This window comes from Vidua chalybeata, chromosome 9 (assembly GCF_026979565.1).
Source record: "Vidua chalybeata isolate OUT-0048 chromosome 9, bVidCha1 merged haplotype, whole genome shotgun sequence".
Taxonomy (NCBI): domain Eukaryota; kingdom Metazoa; phylum Chordata; class Aves; order Passeriformes; family Viduidae; genus Vidua; species Vidua chalybeata.
Genome location: NC_071538.1, coordinates 21,651,907 through 21,672,647, shown reverse-complemented (window position 1 = coordinate 21,672,647; position 20,741 = coordinate 21,651,907). Strand labels below are relative to the sequence as shown.

Here is a 20,741-nt window from a genome sequence, read left to right as displayed (position 1 = left end):
ATAATCCAATATCCTTACATCCTTCACAACAATTTCTCAAAATTTCACCAAAAATATTTTGGACTTAAAACCATTTGAGCAAGGAAACATGAAGTAAATCAGGACTAAAATAAATGAGTTAGAGTACTGATAGCTGTTCAGCATATTGCTTGATACTGCATATTCTTAATAGCTCTGTCTGCTCTGAGCTATTCTGGTGAAACCACTTGTCTAGGTCCAGGCTGAACAGCATGTGTAATGTCTGTGACAGTCTGAGCCTTGGAGATGGAATTGGGTGAACAGAGTAGTCTATTCAGATAAGTGCAGGGAATTCATTCACATGGAAATCATTCCTGGCACAGTCGAAACAAAGTATGAGTGAAAGAGGAAACAAAAAGGAGCCACGGCGAGCTGCACTCCCAGCAGCAGTAAATCAGCAGAGCTTCGTTGTTCACGATAAACGTAAGTTACTTTACATCACATCAGTCTCACCCACAGTTTTCAGAGATGGTGGTGACACATAGTCCTACATTAAAAGATGGCTTTAGATTCATTTGAAACCTGATTCTCAGCTATGTGTAGAAACCATGTAACAGCAAGCTTTAAAGTGAAATGATTTTCACCTTCCTTAAAAGCCCAAAGATGTTTTTCTATAGTACTGAAAAGTTGGATGAGACTAGTTTAATTCAGTAAAGGGTAGAAAAAGTGCAGAGCTAGCTAGTACCAGCAAAAACCTAGCATGATACCTAGGAAATCTGTATTTTTCTGAGTTTTATTGTGTCAGATGTGCTTCCACTAGGAGGAGTTGTCATCATATCCTTACCCTATAAGATTATCAGACTTGTGCTTTAATTTAACTCATTTGATGAAAATGTGATAGTTCACAGTGTAACTATAAACAATCTATAAAGTTCACCTATGTCTACCTAGCTTGTAGTACACAAACTGCTAATTGGTGGCAATATGAATATGAAAAGAAGCTTGCAGCTTATGGTATCCTACAAGCAAACTTACGTTTGTCATTTACATTATGGCAAAAATTAAATGTATTTCTGAAAGATTACAATTCATTTTAAACTTCAAGTTTTCCATAGAACTTTGAGAATTTTAAATTATGTTTTAATAGTCACAGTTAGGGGAAAAGCTTGAGATGAAATGCCAAGAAATTCCAAAAACAGAGGAAAGAAGAATAAAAGTTAAATCTTATATGTACACAGTCTTAGGATTTTTAAAATATCCTTTTTTGTTTGTTTGTTTAAAAATTACATTGCAAATACTGATTATGACTTTAAAATGTGGTGGTTTAGAAGTTTTGCTGGGACATTCTTTCATTTGTATTTTAAATGCAATGTAATAGAGCCACTGCTTGAATTTAAGTGCTTGTTTTGCTCTGTTTGCAAATGAAGTATTGCAAGACAGTGGTATATTTGGTGGTACACAGTTTTGCTTTGTTTTATTGCTGTTTTCCTGTACTTATCTCTTCTCAACAAATCATGAAATATGATTCTAGTAAAATGTGTGTTTTGGTCACTTTTCAGTAATACAGCTTCTGCATAGACTCCCATGGGATAAAGAGATAGAGACCTTAATCAAGCCTGTCCTTTCATTAAGAGACAAAGGGACTGTTTAAGAATACATCAACTTGGCATGCTTAAAAGACTTTCAGATTGCTCTAGAGAAAGAAAAAAAGATTACCAATCTTTTTACTGTAGTTGCTCCCAGAACACAGTTGTCCAAAGTAAGGAAGTCTGTGCCTCAGTTGCTTTATTTTGCAGTCCAGGATACATTTAAGGGTTTATGTTTGCATGCAGACACTGTTTTGGATGGCACAGGCGTCCATAACCTGTAGCAGGATTTGACTGGATGCTTAATGTCTCAAATTTTCACTTTTGGTGTATAAGCAGCTCCTTGCCATTGCTTGCTTTAAGGCAGCACAAGCTTTTTTGTGCATGTACAGTGAAGGAAAAAAGACACCTGAGTTTCCTTGAAATAACAGCCCCTTTTTCTGGGTAATTTTCTCTACCAGGTCAAGTCTCTCTTTTCGTGATCTTTTTTTCGTGATTTTCTTGTGTATTTTATACATGTTATAGCAGGGTTTATCAGAGGTACTACTTTGATCATTTTATTTCTTTGCTTCATTTTGTCACCCCATCATCACTGTAAGAACATAAACCTTTTTTTACATTATGTTCTTATGCTTTCTTTTTCCCTCTTCACCCTTGATGCTCTGTGGACAAGGATTCTACATAGTTCACATTCCCATCTATGAAACTTTCTTACTTAGGTAGTTCTTCCCTTATAAGATGTCTTTTCATACAAGTCTGGAGTTGGAATCTGATTGTACTAATTATTACACAATGAGTACTTGTCCCCTATTATTGCTTTTCATGCAGAGTTAACCAAAACATCAAGGTTTTGCATATTGTTCCTACCTGAAAAAAAGAATGGAGATCATTTACATGTGATGTCATCCAGTTTATGTGCAATGTACCAAGCTCTGTTCCTGTGAATACAGAGAGGAAGGAATTTTTGGTCCTAGTTTCCAACTCCTTTTAGCCACAGTCTTTGGCCCAATAAATGCTTTCTCTGGAGTGACCAGTGCATAGCACCAACATTTGTTTGATCAGTGTCTGACACTTTGATTCTGCTGGTGGATTGCTTTTCAGGTATTTCTGCTGCTTTTGTCTCTTGCCCCAGCTTGCAGGTACCCTTCCCTTTTTGTTAGCAGAAAAGATGGACTTGGCTTTATAACAGACTTTAGTAAGTGCATTACAAGCTCATAGCTTTATTAGGTTAGGAGAACCTTGTCCAATTCTTAACTGCAAAATTTATTTAAGGCAGTAGGCTAGAACAAGTGTCATGGAAATTATGGCAAATTACCATTACTGTAGAAACAAATCTCAGAGAAGAAGATTACTTTTCTCACCAAAAATTTTAAGACTTCTGTGGAGATGAAGCAAGCTTTGAGGTCATTGACTGATACCTTATGGCTTTCCCATTCTGCCTTTAGTATTCCTTTTACAAAACAGTTGTCTTTTGATAAAGATATTAAATTGTAAATCTGTGTATTTTTGAAAATTAACTGTACTACTTACAACAGTCTTGCACTTGGCAAATTTTTTAAAGAAGAGAGAGGAGAAATAGAATTATGACCTGGTCTGCAAAAAAAGAGGTAGTTTTTTTGTATTATGGTGGTAAGATCTCTGAGATGTGACATCACAAGCTTCATGACCACTTCCAATTTTTAATTTTTTAAAAATTTTTCATTCTCCAGCATTCAGAAATTGGCACATAAATGACAGAAATTTCCTGCCACTTGAACATGCATTACAATACAACATTCCTGAATGAATTGCTTAGTTAAGCACAAATAGTTGTGATCAGCAAAGGGGACAGACCTTTGGTCAGTGTTATTACTCAGTGCCACAACATAGGACCTGAGGTATGCATGATGTTGCATGGAAAGGTCAGATTTAAGAGGCTGTAATGTTGAGGGTTTGTTGATTTCATTAATGGCAGGAAAAGATAAAAGTATATCTGAAGTGGAAGTACATCACAATCTATCTGGAAACAAAACTGATGGGCCTTTCATTCAAGTTAGGAAAGCATGCCAAATTCAAGTGATTAAAAACCTTAAGTAAACTTACTTGGGCAAGTGTCCAATAAATCAATTAATACTAATAAATTATTTTGTCACAGCAGGAGGCTAGTTTTAATTTGGAAGTACAATCCAAGTCAATTTTGCTGAAACAGAAAAGGCACAATAAGGGAAATTACTTTCCAGATGAGATGAAATTGCTGGCTCTGCTGACTCACATGAGTAATTTTGCTGGGGACAGGATTATACCATGATATGTGGCTTGGCCTTGTCATATTACTGCCTGAATCCAAAGGGACATTGAAAAAGAAGCATGAATTACTGTGCCTGGAATACTTACTATAATCACACTGTGATTTGGAGTTACTCAATCGTGGTACCTTTGTCATACACACTTTTTAAAAATTAGTGATGCTATTTTGACAAAACTATAGCTGCATTCAGAACCTGACATTACATATTAACTTACCTTGTGTTTGCAGTGTAACAAGGCAATGTCAGCAGCAGCATCTTTTAATGGTTCTGAGATACTGTGATAGAGGAAAGAACCAATGACTTATCAGTCTAGAAAAGCACTGTAGTGTGAACCACTGGATCTCAAAGCTACTTATAAAGCTCCTTTCTCTGTGCATTTGCATCACGTGTGCCCCAATATGCATGACTACAACTGTGAGAAAGAATGCAGGAAAGCACTCTGAAAGCAAAAGTTCAGCTCAGTAGACCAGAGAGCTGTGCTAGGAATCTCCCATTATTGCTCATTTAATAACTTTTTAGAAGTAACTTGATTTCATAAAGCCTCTGAACAGGTGGTGTTCAGAAATAGAAGGCCACAAACCTAGGTGGGATTTAAATTGTTTCTTTTTATGTGAAAACCCATGAAATTATATAAATTATGTGGATAGTTCTGCAAGACCTTCCATGTAAGGAGTCCAGAATAAATTCAGTCTTGAGCTTGTTAAGTAACAACAGAAGTCTAACTGAATAAATAGAAGCAAGTCATGTAGCCTTAATGGTTCTATCCTAAAAATCTGGTGACCTGACTAAAGCTATGATGATCTCTTTTTGCAGGTCCTTAAGTGTACAGGAACAGATAGTTTTTAGAATAGATAAACAGAACACAGAACTTGTATTTCTCTGCAATATATGCTGTCATTTTAATTTTTCTTCCCTTCCTTTCCCTGGAAAGGAAGGATATTAATTTCTTAGTAGGGAAAATATATGTGCCCAAAATCTGCCCCACACTTTGCCAGTGTGTTCATAATCATATTTTGCATCTTAAAAAGTGTTGACATTACCTGCCTTGAGGAAAAGTTAATCCTGTTTTCAGAGATAAAAATAAATAGTGTAAAAGTAGAATAATAGGAATCTCCCTCTGCTTGCAACCACATCTCATAATGATATATTTAGTGGGTTTTACAATTTGTTTTGCAATTCCATTTTACTCTTAACCTTGATAAGGCTGTTAATATCTCTTGAATCCTGACCACTAGGCTGTACCCTGCATCCAATGAACAGTGTAACATGGGTTAAATAAGAGTTACTTGAGTTTATTCACCAAAACTACCATTAGCAGAAAGACCAGAAAGACAATCAATTGCCTTGTGAGAGAAAGGGAACATTTTTCTCCTTCAGTTGTTGGAAAAAATTTTCATTAAAACAAAGAGGATAAGTCTACCAAGGTGTTAGCAAAGACTTAATAGCATGTAAAAGTGTGCCATAAATAATCCCATTCAAAGGTGTAATTGCAGTATATTTGAAAGCAATGAATCTTGTATTTCTTAGTACCTTATCATAGAAGGGTTTGAATTTTGTTTTGTATGAGGGTTGGGACAACAGGGGTATCAGTATTTTGGTTTGCATTTATTGTTGGTTTGGGGTTTTTTTGGTATAAATTAATAACAGCAAATGCAGCCGGCCAAGTAAGATTAGATAGTCACTGTTTATCACTGTATTGTTAAAGAGAATGTTGCTCTGTGGAAATTCTGGGATTCCTTTCATGCTTAGTGCAAAATTTTTCTTTGTTCTGGGATGATAAGTGTAATGACTTCTAGCAATTACTGTAGATTTTTTTAGTTGTCATATGCTAATATGGAATCTTAAGTATTCACAATTAAATATAAAATTTGTAGTCTTAAAAATATATATTCTTACTGAAGTTGTTAAACAGTTTTGAAAACAAGCTCCTTTATGACAATAAATTTGAAGTCTCTTACTTTACAATGTATGAACCAGAAAAGAGGTATTTATCCATGGTTTTATTTATGTTTTAGCCAGCTAGCTGTGGTTTTCCTTTTATCTCTCTGAGAATCATATGCCCTTCATGCTGACCATCTTGCAATCTGAAAGTACCTGTTTAAAGCAAGCCATAAATGAAAGATGTCAGTGGCTGAGCTTGTCCTCGCCTCACATAAGAATGTTCTCTGCGGCTTTCACATTCCTCAAGGAAATTCTTTTGTGCTGTGTAAATTAAATGTGTAGATTTTCTGGTCAATGTTATTCCACAAGATACTCGTTAGTTACTGGAATGCCACAGTTCTTTAGATGTATACTCATTACCCATAGCCTGCAATATTTTCACAATAATGAAAAATCTGCAATAAAGCAAATAATATAACACAGTATTCCAATGAACAGTAGAGGGATTTCACAATGTGACTTGCAAATTAGCAGGTTTGTTCTTTGACAGACTATGAAGTGATAAATTCCAGAATTACAACTTCCATGGTGTAACTGTATATGTGTTTCTGAAGTGCAACCATTTTGACTTTTTTCCAAGGATGAGTACTGAGGCAAAATTCACAGAGACTTCCAAAGCAATGTCTGATCCAAAACATTTTGTATATTACTAACAGTTGCTGTTCTATCTGAAATGCTTTTAAAACATTTCTAGGAATGTATTGTCCACTGACACAAATAATACTGCTACCGTGGCCTACCTTTCTGCAGAACAGTATTTTTTGGTTTGCAATTTTTATTAAAAAAAAAAAAAAAAAAAAAAAAAAAAAAAAAAAAGCTAAATGGTTTTTCCCATCTCACAGAAAGCAACACTGACTCTTTGCTGACCATAACATGCCAGCCTTTGGGGCAGCTTCTTGTGTGTTCAGAGTAGGCAGATGTATTAGAACATGTGGTTTGTAGATGAAAAGTCATAATTACAGCTGGTTTATCCAGAGCTAATAAGCAACTAGTTCTTCTCAAGTATAGATGACAGAAAGATCTTCAACTGAAAATAAAATAACAAAAATATACAATTAAATGCACTAGGTGTCTGAACATGAGCATTTCCTGCTTCTGGCATCAGTGCTTGGACAAAAAATGTTCAGACCACAAGTTACAGATTTAGAATTGGGCATCCTTGAATTGATTTGGGCTATGCTCAAACTTGCACATAGACATGTCTTCAGAAATGCAGCAATTCTTGGAAGCTTAAGTATTTGTCTGTGCAGATCTTGCATAACTGCTTACATGGAGCAGTGATAGTGGGAGAGTATTTTATGGCTTTTATCTTTGTCTTTTATCTTCTGATATATATTATTTTATGTCTTTTATCTTTATCATCATATGTCCATCTTAATGTATACCTGTTATTTTATCTTAGCAACTGGGGAAAAAAGTAATGAAAAATATTTTAATTTACAGGTAACTCAAATTCAAATGACATAATGAGAACAAACTGTAAAAGTCTTTCAGTTGCTTTTTTCCTTAGAAATATTCTTTAACAGGTTGACTTTAGCTGTGTTCCCACCTTGGACAAACACCCACCACAGAATCTTAGTCATTTTGACTGTCTTATAAGAATGCAGTTTCATTTTCACCCTTCATATTGGTACAGAACACACTGCTCCTTTTACTATTCTTTTCATTTAATGCCCTTCTTCATGTGTCACACGTGTAAGAAGAATGATGTTCTCACTGAACGAGGTATTGAGAAACATTCTTTGAATACTAAGGCTGAGTATATTTCACTTGATGCTGCAGTATCAAGTGACTCTGATTCATCTTCTAAAAGATTAATTCAACTGCAAGAGCTAAACAAAGTATAGTATTCAACATTTCCTGCTTGTGTGAGAATTACAATGGAACAGTGAATTAAAGGTAAAACTCTTAATGCACAGATAACTACCTCTTACCATACAACCAAAAAAGTGTTAATCTCTTTGGCCATAATAGTGGAACTGGCATTTATGAAGTGCTTTCTGAGTTCAGTTTAACATTCCTAAGCAAAGTTATTTGTAATTTGGTTTTGTTTTTCAGAGTCTTAGGCATTGCGAAGGAATAGAAAATGAAGTATCTACCCATTTCTAACTGGCTGACCCAGCTCGGTCTTGCAGAATATTGCACACTCTTTGAACAATATGGTGGTATAGAGGTGAGAATTGTCCTTTTTCAATAAAATTTTTGAGACAATGTTAAGTAAGATCTTTAAAGCTACTAAAAAAACCCCAACAAAAATGTGTCTATAAAAGCTTCTATTGTGTTACCCTAAGCATCTGCTGTTCAGTACTGGAGTTATCAACAATCTTAGTTGTGTTCCTTCTTACAAACTTTTTGCTGAAGTTTGAAGAGCATGCATATTGCATTTGTAGTCCTTTATTGTTTTTCTTGGAGGATGATTTTGGGATTTGGGAGAAGTATATTGGGTCTTTGAGACAAGCAGTGGGGCCCTCTGTTGCCAAAGCTGAAAAATCATTTCTACTGACATGTGAATTCAACATTAGTACCAACTTTTTTTCTTTTAAAACAGTATTAGTGACGTAAGAAATTGAGGCTTTCAGTATTTGAGCACTATTCAGTCTAAAGCAAATAATGTCAGGATTTTGAAGTGGTTTTAGTTTGAAAGAAAGATTTTAAACTTACAATAAAGTTTCAGAAATAGTGGTTCCCACTAGAAATTTTTTGTCAGTTGTCTTCTTATTTACACAGTGAATCAATCTCATTTTGTTTTGGGGTCTGAATTGCAAATCTCCATTAGAAAAAGCCACTTTCAGTAACATGACTTGCTAGTAACAAAATACTGTACATTCTATGTACCTTTTTTTATCTTATTTACAGTGAAAATACAGAACAGTAAAAATATAAAGAAATGTATTTTGATATATTTTCTATTTGCTCTGAAAGTTTTCATTATCAAATGAAGTTCTGTACCCACTTATAAACCAACATCAAATTGAAATTCTGTACTGCCTTATAAATAATGTCTGGAATTATTCAGCAGTTTATTTTGAAAGTAAAATAGTAATGAGTTTTCAGAGCGAAAGTGGATTAAAGAGAACAGTTCAGGTTTGTTTTTTTTTTTGATTACTCAAATGCATTATATGGAAATTCTTGTTCTTCAAAACAGTATCGCAACTTATGTTATCTATTATTACAGTGAATATCCTCTCCATTATACAAAACCTTCCTTTCTAAAATCATTATTCCTATCAGTTCATGCTGAGATTTGTCTTCCTCCATTAAGTACAATTAGTGCAATTGGCATACTAGCACTTTTGGGGATTTTTTTCTTTTACTAAAAGGAGTGATAGTTTTTAGGAACTCTCCAGCTAAGCTGACCAGAGTTGTTTTGAGAAAAAACTGAGAGACAAAGAATTAATGTTTTAAAAGAAAAATACCTCATTCCTACAATGACGTGCCTTATCATGACAAGGAGCCTTCATATAAAATATAAATATACTTACATTTGCTGTTAGGTAACTTATGGTACCAGAAACAGCTAACATATCTGAAAGACATTTGAATTCTCCTGTATTAATAGTATAATATTTTCCTTACTCTGGTATTTGCTACAGGACTTATTCCATCTCACAGAAGTTGATCTTAGAAAACTGGGAATTGAAAATCAAGGCCACCGAACACATCTCATTTCCAATATCCTGCTGCTTCAGGAGGTAAAACAAAAGAGAGGTAAGAGTTCTGTGTTGTCTCCTAAAGACTAAGGAATGTGCTAAGGCAACCCAAGCTTCTCTGTCATAAAGGATGATAAACAAATACCCTGATCCAGCCTGGGATACTGCTCTGAATGCAGATCACTGGGGGACTCACAGACAACAAGAGGAATTGTTAAACATTAGCTTAACAAAAATCAAACATTCATATTTTGGCATGGATTTACAAAAAAAAATATCCTGTATTTTTTATAAAATTGTAGTTTAGAAAATGCTTCACTTTTATTTTGGTTTCTATTGCTCTCACAGTCTTCATCTTAACAAAACACAGTAATGTTAACATACCATAATTGACAGAAGTCTGTGTCACAAATACCTTCCTCTTTGGAAAGATCATATCAGAAGATCTAAACCAAGCAAATTTGTGTACATCCCACCTCATCCCTACTGAAGAGAGGATGAGTGCTTGTACAGATCTGACCCTTCTTTTCCATTAGGGACTTTGCCATGAATTAAGACTTGATCACTGCATCATTTGTTGTTTTTATCAACTCAGTATCAAAATTAAATTCATGAGAGTTGGAACAAGTCCTATAAGACTCTAGTCTGAGTGGAAGGATATAGTTATTCAACTCTGACTTGTACTGGGTATTTGAGAATTGTTCACAAGATTATGAGATACAAGTATTATGTATTCTGTCCAATAATTCTTCAGATCACTGCCAAAGGCTTTTACAAATTTAATGGGAAACAGTTACTTGACTAACAGTCCTGCTGCTACATTCTCTTGGTCAAGATAAGGCTTTTGGACCATGTGTAGAAATTGATTATTCATAAAATGTGTTAGCTAATTAAGTTCTCAGAAGGAACTAGAACTGATTGTATACAAGTAGGTCACTGTATTTCCTCAATGTTTTCTGACAAGTTCAATACTGATTTAACAATTATACAACATCTACAGCTCATAGGTTTGACTGTCTTAAAATATAGATGTAAATATGATGTTTTTGTAACTGCTGCTGTGAACAGATTAGGAAATTATTTCAGTTGATGACTGCAGTGAAACTGGATGTGTTTCAATTGGTATCTGGTTTTGTGTGCATTGAGACTGTGTTTCGTAATCTTTTCAGGTACTGAAGTGTGGAATGTATTACAGTTGTCAATGTAGCAATGTTTTTCAGGAGGAAACTACACTTTTCAAACTGTCATTGACATGGTAAATTGATTTGTAGATAGTTATGCAACATTTCATTCAACTCACCAGAATGTTCCAACTCATGATTGTTCAGTTGAGTCTACATCAAATCTTGATGTATTGCTGATGACTCAGTGAATATGAATTTGAGTCAAAATTTTTCTTTCTAAAATGGTGTGTGTATACTTTTTTTTCCTCCAGACACAGATTTTGCAAAGTGACAGCAGTATGCCATTTTGGTTTTGTTTTTTCCTTTTGGCAGTTAATTGCTAGAACTCTTTAAGCTAAATTCTAGTAAAATTTGTGCTGGTTCATATTTTTATGGGCATTTATCTTGCGCAATATTTCCATTCACTGTTGGGTTTTGGTTTTCAATTTGGTATAATTGAATTACGTGCTTGAAAAAAATACAGACGTATTAATCTCCATGTTCTGTTTACACTAGGATATTTACATCCTCAATTGCCTTGCCTATTGTATTAAGGATTTCTGGGAAGGTTGAAAACAGATCAGTTCAGTCAGTCATACATGAGTGCAGGCTGGTTTGTTTTCACAGTAGGGACTAATGGTTGTTATCTGGTCTCCAGCCTATTATGACACGGTTTTGTTTTGTGTCTGTCTTTGACAAAATGCTGTGTCTAGTAGCAAAGTGCCTAATCAGTTGAAATGCTTGTTTTCCAGCACTGAACTTTACTGTAGTCAGATATTAGAGAAAACTTCTTAAATTTTCTATTCTAGTAAATAAATGCTAATGTCCTACTAATGTACTTACTGGATCGGAGCAAAGGCTATCTTCTCTGTTTGCTGTTACTTTGAGCTCTAAACAACAGCATTGTATTTGGTGCTGGTTCAACAGTTTCCAGAAAGTGCTTCACGTGATAAGTCACTTTAATAAGTAAGCATTTGCACAGGGTTAAAAGTGACATTAAGTTTTGGGAGTATTTGTGAAAACATTTTCTGTTTTCTAAAATATCTTGATTCTGAAACTACTTTGAACAGGACATGTCTCAGTACATTTGGATTAGATTTGGATTCATCCTGTCTGACTCTAGCTCTTTGGGCTGTGTTTCCACAGTAATCAATACCAAGATCTGTGCATTGACATAATGCCCAGCAACACATTAGAGCTGGATGAAACATGTGCACATGATCACATATCTGTTGAATTAAGCAGAGTACACAATACGAAGTTCACTGGCTTGATGCTTTTATGTCATCTTTATGGCAGTCAGTGATAGGGAAGTGAGTAAGACAATTGATTTTTTGAGTGGCATTAGCTAATCAGTAGGAAAATAAATATTCAAATTTGTTACACCACTTCAGCCCAGCAGAATAAATTTAATAGTGGATCAGTGATTTGAATAATGGGGCTATGATATTTTTTATCTGCATCAGAAAACTGAAATGCTGCTGTACTGTTGACTCTTGACTGTAACTGAAGCTGAGTTTCCAAAATGCCACCCTAAGCAACACCCTGTGTTGTTTTCATCTTTACTTAGCTGCTTTTCCGTATCTCTCTATCATTCCTTTAGTTGTCTGTAAAACTATCCTGCTGTTGCATGTTGAACCCATTGGGAAATATGTCCAGCTGAAAACAACCTTTTTTCCTCCCCTCTCCATCCACATCAAGTCCCCAAGCCAATTCACTGTTCAGCTGCACAAAAGCTCCCAAGAGCCTGAATGGCCGTGGAAGACACAGCACAGCTGAGCCCTAATGGCTGAAACAGCCCTGCAGCCCAAACTGCAACCACAGCTGAAGGCATTAAGTAGGAGGCAAGTCACTCTGCTCCCTCTACTATTGGAGAGACAGATTAATTCAGCAGATAATTCAGTTCACTACCTTTTGTAGGTGTCTATATTTTTTGTTGATTGTAGAGATATACCAGACAGATCTCTTAGCAAACACTGTCAGCTGGTGGAATTAATTTAGGCCTAAAAGTTAAAACTGTGGTTGTTCTGGAATATTTAATCTCTTCTTTTGTGTGCAGCCTTACTAATTTCAAGAAAGCATTTGTTTCTTCCTCTAAATCTTGATGATCTCCAATATTTGCTTAGGATTTATCACTATGTTTCATTTCCTTGCAAATCAAAGTATTCAAGTTGAAAAGTGTTTCCAGTTTCTGAAGATTTTCTTTCTAAGTGTGAAATCATTACCAGTTCTAAACATACTTCCTACCCCTGTTCCCAACAGAAGACCGTGGGGGTGTGTAGAGTCTAACCCATAGTTTTTCCAGGATCAGCTACTGACAAAAGTAGATGTCAAGTGAAAACATGAAGGAGCACAGCAATCTTTAGTGATGCTTTCTTAGAATATTTTCTCAGTCTCTAAGAATTAAATCTAACAAAACATTTCAAAAAGGTATGAATGGGAAATTACATAAATATTCATTTCACAGTATTTTTTCCTATATCTTGACTTTACTCTTTGATGTGCACTGTAGCACATTCTGGATCTTGATGTCCTGCCATCTGCACCAGTATCCATTCATGTACTCATCATGTGCTGTGACTCCTTTGGGATGTACTTTTTGTTTTCTGTTCCAGGGAAATTGTAGGGGTGAGGCCTGCTACATGCCTGGGCTTGTTACAGTGTGGAATCAAGATGCATCCAAAAACTGGGTACTAGCACTTCTAAGAAAAGCAAAAAATATGGGCTATGCTTATAGGAATGTTTTCTGTGCTCTGTGGCTATCTAGCACCTCTTTGAAATACTTGTGTGGTATCTTAGAAAAGCCAGGAAATTACATATCCTCTTTTAGGAGACGCTTCTTGTGGTATGACAAAAATTGGTGACAAATCAGGTGCAATCTGACTCCTGTATTAGTTAAAAGGTCTTCCTTCCCTGAGCATGAGGCATTGCAGTGTGTCCTGCAACACAGCAGTTCAAGACACATCCTGAAAGCCACAGCCAAGTACTGAAAGTACACAGCCAAGTATTTTTTGCCATGCTGCAGTAGTATGAAGTTAAATATGAAGTGATTTCTTGTCATTACATGGAAGACCTAAGTTCTGTGGTATTAAGAAGAAATCTGAGCAAGCACTACAAAGCCTGAATTGTGCTTGGGATAATATAAATAGAGAAGTCTATCTTCAAAAAAGGTGTAAAATAACTGAGGCACTCTCTCCTGTGTTTTTATTAGATGACTATTACAGTTAGCACAAAGCCATGACTGGTTTGGCATTGTCAACTGTGAATATCTTGCCTTTGTCACTCTCAGATAAAGTCCTTCTATACATTCTGGTGCTTTTGCTCTTTGAAACATTCAAAATGTAGCCAGAGTGCTTTGGGGCAGTGGTATGTAGTGTCAACCTGTCAGATTCCAACCTCATGCTAAAGCAGGCTGGTAACTTTGCCAACAGAGGGAGAGGAAGCTGCTTTGAATGCTTTGATCTGCACCATAGAGGTGGCATTGCTACCTGTGTGGTCTGTTTTGCTCTCACTGAGAGACACAAGGGTTTGGAGTTTCTCTGTTTGAGAAAGTCAGCAATGTAAATGCTGTTACAGAGTTGTTAACAAACACCTCTGACAGCACCATTTCATCTACTGCAAGTGCCAAATTTGCTTATTGGTGCTTTCTCATACTCTGTTTATCCTTGCCTCTACATCAGTTATGTTCAAAATGAAAAACATCTGTCACACACAAAAAGAGGCTGGTAATTCCCCTGCATTTGAGACATTTTTACAGAAACATGGAGAAACAGAAGCTTGCAAGAAGTCTTAGATCCCCAGTAACAGTTCTACTACTGCTAAAAGCAGAGAGAGAAAAACAGACGCTCTGGTAAAAAGGGACCCACAAGACCTTGTCCAGCTTCTTTCCAGTTTCAGGTATAATTTACCAAAACTAGTCAATAAAAAGAAAACTGGATTTAGTGCCATTTTATCAGTGTATTTCAAACTTTTGAAACAGGTCTGTCTAATCAATGCCAGCACAAGTTGCTTCACATGATTTTCAATACCAAATTAAAAGAGGGGGAAAGGGACACAACATATTATTGCCAGAGAATCTGTGTGATTTATTTTTAATAATTTAAAATGACTAATTATTTTTTGTTCAAGATGATATCTTTCTTGTATTATATCTGCCAATGACTGAGTTTATATAACTCTTCAAACCCTCTTGCTGTACTACAACATTGCTTGCAGAATGATCAGCTATGGGACGTGTCTGCTTGCAAGCTTTTCTGAGGCTGGGGATTGCAAGGTTTCTGAACACCAGCTCCTAACAGGTAACTCCTTGGGAGGTTCTGAAGGACCATGTGTCTCCAGACCTAAGACAGATCACATAACAAGAGATCATATTGGTAGTTTCATTATGGATGCCTGGCTAGGTGCTGACTGAACTTGCCTCAGTTTCAGTTGGCAGCCAGGGAGGATATTAGAAAGCATAGTTGCCATAGCTCATAGTTTTCAAAATGAATATTGTCAGATTCCAAGTGCTGGAGCATTTTTCAATTCATATTGTCATTTTTATTTGCCCTGATGTTTTTGATTAACTTGAAAATTACCAGCAAGTAAACTTAATTTCCTAGCCAACAGCTATGATCATGACTTTTTCTATGTGGGGAGTCAAGGCTTGAGTGTAGCATTTTGTTTATTTGGGTCCTTTTTATTCTAAGACAAGTCTATAACAGCAACTTGTTTTTATTTTTGTTTATCAGGGAATCTACATGATTAGCAATCCACACATGCCATGTCTTCATCATGTGTAGTCACTTCTGCATTTTATCACTGCAGCTGCAGAACAGACTAATCCACTTCTTGTGTCCCATTGTTTCCTTTGTTTCTGTAAGCCAAGCACATTTGAAAATGGTCTCAAGAACTGGCAAGTACTCTTATGCCAACTCTTGTCATAATTAAAGCATGGAAGCTATAGCAGCACAGGTCTTGGCACCTGTGTCCCAGATGTGTTCCTCCTCACTAATCTGTTCAGTTAGCTGCTTTTCTGGGTGTCTTTGCAGGTGAAAAGATGCACCTGTACATACTCCCCTCCTTCAGAAAGCAGCAGTCAAGGGTGGCCATGGAAGGCCCCAGCAATGGCCAGCAAACTGCTGCTTTGTCAGCCTCCCTCAGGTTGGTGTCACAAAGGACAATGCTCCAGTGCTACTGTCTGTGGCAAGGTGATACACAGACAGCATGATGCCATATAGATAAACAGATGGCTCAGGGGTGTGGCAGGTTAAAATGGAATGCTGATGGGGAGTGCTTTGACAGAGATGCTGTGCACCTTTCAGGACACTGATGCTTCCAGACTTCATCCCACAGCTCAGTGAACTCATTTCCAAAGTAGATAGAAAATATGAAAACAACAAAAGCTTTGCAATGAGGAATCTAATCTAGTTTAAGCTCAAGGAACTCACAAGCAGTGGAGCTATTATAGGCAGTACTCTGAATTTTTCCTTCTTGCATCCTGTAGGCAAATTCTCTTTAACAGCTTTGCATCAAGTACGTGCAAGGATGGGTTGTGTAAATTGTTAAATGTGAAGACAAAGACCAATTTTCAATTTCACCTGAAGACAAAATAAAACTTTAGGAAAAGAATGTAATGAGTCATGCAAGTAAGAGTAATCACAGTTTAGGCAGGCCTGCCCAGCTACAATCCCATTACTTAGCACGTAGTCATGCTCCTAAGGAAGTTACTGCCCCTTTTCTGGTTCTTAGTCATAAAAAAATGACAAGCATGACACTACTTCCTCTGTAACTACAGTGCCTAAAAACTTCCTGAGTGATTAGAATCAGCCAGTAAGAGACCATGTTATGTGCTAACGGATCAGAGTTTTTGGCATAGTTTGAAATGTCTTCTACCTGAGCTGTGGAACATGTGGTTTAGATAGAGAAGCAAGAAATTTTCCTTTCTACAATGAGGAAAATAATAGTTTGCACTTCTGTAGCATCTTCCACATGATAAGCTGATAGTCTTCCTTGTGGAAAAAAAAAAAATTATATATGCAGTCTTCCCTGTGAAAAATAACTACCACTGTGATGTATGTTACAAAAATGTTAGTATATGTCATACAGGGAATAGGTGGGTCAGAATACTAGAACTGAATGTGGAATGTATCTCAATTCCTCTTTTTCTGTATTCTCACCCTAATGCAATTTTTCTTGCACTGGATATATTGGTGAGGCATTTTGGTGTCCAGCATGAGATCATAGTCTCATGTTCTTTGGTTCCTTTCCCCTCCCTCTTTCAAGTATATTTTGAAGAAAGATTATGAATGGAATATTCTATGGGAAATCTCCACAGATTGTTACTCGTGCCAGTGAAGTTCTGGAACCTGCTACTGTGCCTGAAACGTTTCTGATACCTCTCTATCCTCAATACTTTTCACAACCAGCTAGACAAATGCAGAGTGTCATCAGCTAGTCAAGATTTGGTAGTTTTCCTAGTTTATCAGTAGCTCAAATGACAAAGCATTTGGGGGAAAGCAATTGACAAAAGAACAGAGTGAAGTTTTGGTGCGCAGTTAAGCCTTGTTTTATGTGAAACTATGTTTTCAAGGCTCTGTTCAGTGTCCATAGGATGCTATAATTTTTTGTAATTTGTGGAGAGCAAAATAGAGAAGTCTATCTGTCAGCATGCCACAGGTTGTGACTTATGTTCCAGCACCAGTGAATGGATCTTTTTGAAAGCTGTTGTGTTTCACATTTACCTCAACTTTTCTGTTTTGGAAGTTGTAAAAGGTGTATGGCAACACCAACACCGATAATGTTTCCCTATTTCTCATGCCTGCCTTAAGGAACTGGTGTTGCTATGGGAAGGGGAACACCAGTCAGAAATGCTACTGAGCTTCCTTTACCTTAGTGTACTCGATAAATTTAATTTTCTAATCTTCTGTCTCTGTCCCATAGTGAATACTGGAGCACTAGTGTCTGCCTTTATTTTTCTTTCTCTTATTTTACACTAGATTTCATTTTACTTGAGCTTTCTTATGTAAAGATTCTACTCATATCTATGAAAATTCCTAGACTTTCCCAAGAATTTTCATCTCCCAATGAAGTTCAGCAGCTTATGAGATGGCTAAAGAATCTTGTCTTGATCAGCTAAATGTTTCTTAAACTCTAGCTACACTTTTAATGAAGGTTCAGTGATTTTTTCTGGTTTGAATTGCATAATTAAAAATAAAAAATCAGTTACTGTGAGATATTTCAGATAGCTGAGATTGCAAAATTGAGTTTTATGGACAATGTGTAAAATGCCAAATTATAGAGAGGTAGATGTCCTAATTCTACCCAGTACCCAGAGATGTCACTGTGGTAAGACATCATGTGGAATCTTTATCCTGCTGCTGTCACTATCGGATGTTTAACTTGCTTAGTGTGAGAACAGCAGAATTTAATTTATTTTTGATTATTGGCTTGGTAATATGCAGAGGTCCTGAAACATAAATAAACTGATCCTTAAGTGCATTTGTCAGATATCTTAGGACCACAACTTCAGCAACATTATGTAATCAGGCTCTAAAGTAGATACATCAGAAGCAATTTATTAAAGCTAGTCCTGGTAAAAATGGAGAAAGAGAATGAAAGGATTGAACATTAGAGGGAAATTAAAAAAGTGCATGAAGAGGATCTCCCAAAACAGAACCACCATACAGCCAGTAGGGATCAAATGTTTCATGTCAAAATCAATTAAATATTTGGTTAGGCAGAAAAGCATGTACCTCTGGAAAGCTAATGCAAATAGGATAACAGTGAATAGGGTTAAAAAATGAAATCTTACGAATTCTGATACAATGGAAATTGAAATTGGAATAACTAGAATAACTGGTAAAACCAGAGAAATGTTGGCCAGGTGGCCTGAAGGACTGAGCCAATGGGAAAGAGACAAATACTGTGTTAAACTGGACGAGACAGTGCGTTAAAAGTCAACTGACCGTGCCTTGATTTGTACTAAAGCAAAAGCCCTGTGGCTGAGTCAATGGTACAGCTGAAGGTGCTCGACATAATTAGTTGAAAATGAAGGTCGTATCTATAATTATCTCATTGTTTTGAAGGTATACTTTACAAAAGGAGGGTAGGTGACCATCTGTTCTGTCAGTAGCTCCCGATTCTGTACACCTATTTGACCCTTTGTTGTAGAAGATGCTTTTTATCCCGCCAACCTGTTGCACAAATAACTTCACCCGACTTGGTAGGATGAGGAGGGCGCCTACCAACGCAAGTAAATGGTGTGTGTAAAGTACGTAATAGGCTCTGAATCGTCCGTGAACGGGGTGGGTTTCGCGAACTGTTGATTTTTGCTGTAGTGCTAATTTGAGAGACGACATTATAGAGGCGAAGTTGTTAAATCTATGGGGAAAAGGGCATCGGGAGGTCACGGCCTGCGGGGGGCTGCTGCGCCGGGGGCTCGGCGAGACTCAGCCTGAGCGGCCCGGAGGGTGTGGCCGGAGCCGCAGCGCAGCGCCCGGAGCCGCCGGAGCCGCCTCCCGGCCCAGGTGAGGGGCGCCCGCGAGGGGCTCGTGTGGCGGGCGGGAGGCGGCAGAGGCACGGAGCCGGGGCCGGGCTGTCGCGGACCGGGCAGCGAGCGATAAGGCGCTCGTGGAAGGCTCCGGTTGAGTCACCCTTAAGTAACCGCGAGCTGCGCTTCTTCGGGGCGGGCTGGTGCTGGCTACGCGCCGGCTCCTGCCGCGGCACGGCCAGACCTTGGGCTCCCCGGAGAACGTCCCGGCTTGTTTTCTGCCAGCGCTCTGCAGCGCTGTTGCTGCGGTCCCGTCTGGTCTCCGGCCACCTCTCCCAGCTGCCCGGCTGCCTGCCCCGGTTCCGCGGCCCCGAGGGAGGGGCCCGGGCGGCACTCGCTGCCGGGAGGTCGCTTGGCCGGGACAGAAGCTCCAGCCGATCCGCAGAAAGCCTGGAGAGGAGCAGCAGTGATCAGACCCGGTAACTGCGGGGACAGCGTTCACCTCTCGGGCAGAGGATGCAGAGTTGGTTTCGTGTGTGAGGGCGTGCGGGTGTCCCCGTGTCTCCACGGCGCTGTGGGGGCAGCGGGAGCAGGGCAGGGCTGCCCGGGCTGCCTGCGGGCTGCTGGAAATGCCATAGCTGTGACAGTGACTACCGAGACGTTGGATCCAAGTGCTTGGGTTTTTTGGGAACTGATCCCATGGAAAGCTGTTAAATAAGTATAAAACGCTGGCGTGTACTCGAGATACTTCTCGGAGTAAAGAGAGAAGAAACGCTGTGTCCTTTTTTTTTTTTTTTCCCTCTGTCTTCTGAAGAGGAGAGGGCGCAAAAGCACTTCTTTCCATCTGAATTTGTGATTTCTGAAAGGCAATGTTAGTTTGAAATAGTAATGCTGAAAAGGTTTTTCAGTTAAAGTGGGCTTTTTTTTTTTTTTTTTTTTTGTGGGAACAGAGGAGTAGTCAAAATAAATTGCTTCCTTTACCAGAGAAGGAACAAAAGGTTGTATTTTTGAAGCTTTGGCTAAAAAAAACCTTAGATTTGTCTGTAACCTTGGTAAAGTTTTCTGTTTCTGCCAGCAAAATGGGGAGAGATGGTTTATTTCAAGTCAAGGTTTCATATTGTTCAGGATTACTGAGCTAACTGATTGGGCACTTGCATTTCAGAGATAATTTCATGGCCAAATGAAGAAAGCTGTACTTATTATTGAATCATCTTCAATGATCACTTTTTCTTGGCATTTTTAATAGATATGAAGGCATTCTATATGTGAAAATTCACAAAGAGAAGTATGGGGTTTCTCTGTTTCTCTCATCTTGGAAAAAAAAAAGACATTTCAAAAATAATTTATCCTGGGCTGTGTGTTTGCTGTTGCATCAGAATAATAGTTAAAAATAGCATTTTAAATATACAGCTCAAGGATGTATGGGGGGAGGGTGGAAATTGTGTGGCATATATAAAGGGAGAGAAGGAGAGCATGAACATTGTGATAGCACTTTCAAGACCCTTTGGAAGCAGTGACCTGACTAATCTTGTGGGGATGTTTGATGTTTGACAGACTCATGTTTTTTTCTGATAGTAGCTTAAAGCCTTTGAACTACTGCATGTACTTTCTCAGTCCATGTCTCTGTATCATAACAGGCTGTAGGTTCTTGAACCTTAATATTTTTCTCAAAGTCTTGTGACACG

General features: G+C 37.7%; 1 protein-coding gene and 3 long non-coding RNA genes across 7 annotated transcripts in view; 2 read left to right on the top strand and 2 right to left on the bottom strand.

Moving 5' to 3' along the window:
• Positions 1-20,741, top strand: part of BCAR3 (BCAR3 adaptor protein, NSP family member) — a 98,721-nt gene that overhangs the window by 22,798 nt on the left and 55,182 nt on the right. For 2 of the 4 annotated variants that reach the window (XM_053950631.1, XM_053950630.1), the window contains exons 3-4: positions 7,832-7,946; positions 9,367-9,481. In XM_053950631.1, the coding sequence (XP_053806606.1) occupies positions 7,860-7,946; positions 9,367-9,481 (202 nt within the window). In that variant the 5' untranslated portion in view covers positions 7,832-7,859. Of the gene's footprint in view, positions 1-7,831; positions 7,947-9,366; positions 9,482-15,935; positions 16,101-19,185; positions 19,536-20,741 lie in introns of those variants that run through there. The other 2 variants (XM_053950632.1, XM_053950633.1) reach the window with 2 other exon arrangements.
• On the bottom strand, positions 5,818-9,436 carry LOC128792327 (uncharacterized). Its single transcript, XR_008432369.1, has 2 exons — positions 9,350-9,436; positions 5,818-5,926 (listed from the first exon to the last, which is right to left on the bottom strand). It is a non-coding gene; the product is annotated as an uncharacterized LOC128792327 (long non-coding RNA).
• Positions 15,282-15,729, bottom strand: LOC128792326 (uncharacterized). Its single transcript, XR_008432368.1, has 2 exons — positions 15,550-15,729; positions 15,282-15,441 (listed from the first exon to the last, which is right to left on the bottom strand). It is a non-coding gene; the product is annotated as an uncharacterized LOC128792326 (long non-coding RNA).
• Positions 15,824-16,196, top strand: LOC128792328 (uncharacterized). Its single transcript, XR_008432370.1, has 2 exons — positions 15,824-15,941; positions 16,072-16,196. It is a non-coding gene; the product is annotated as an uncharacterized LOC128792328 (long non-coding RNA).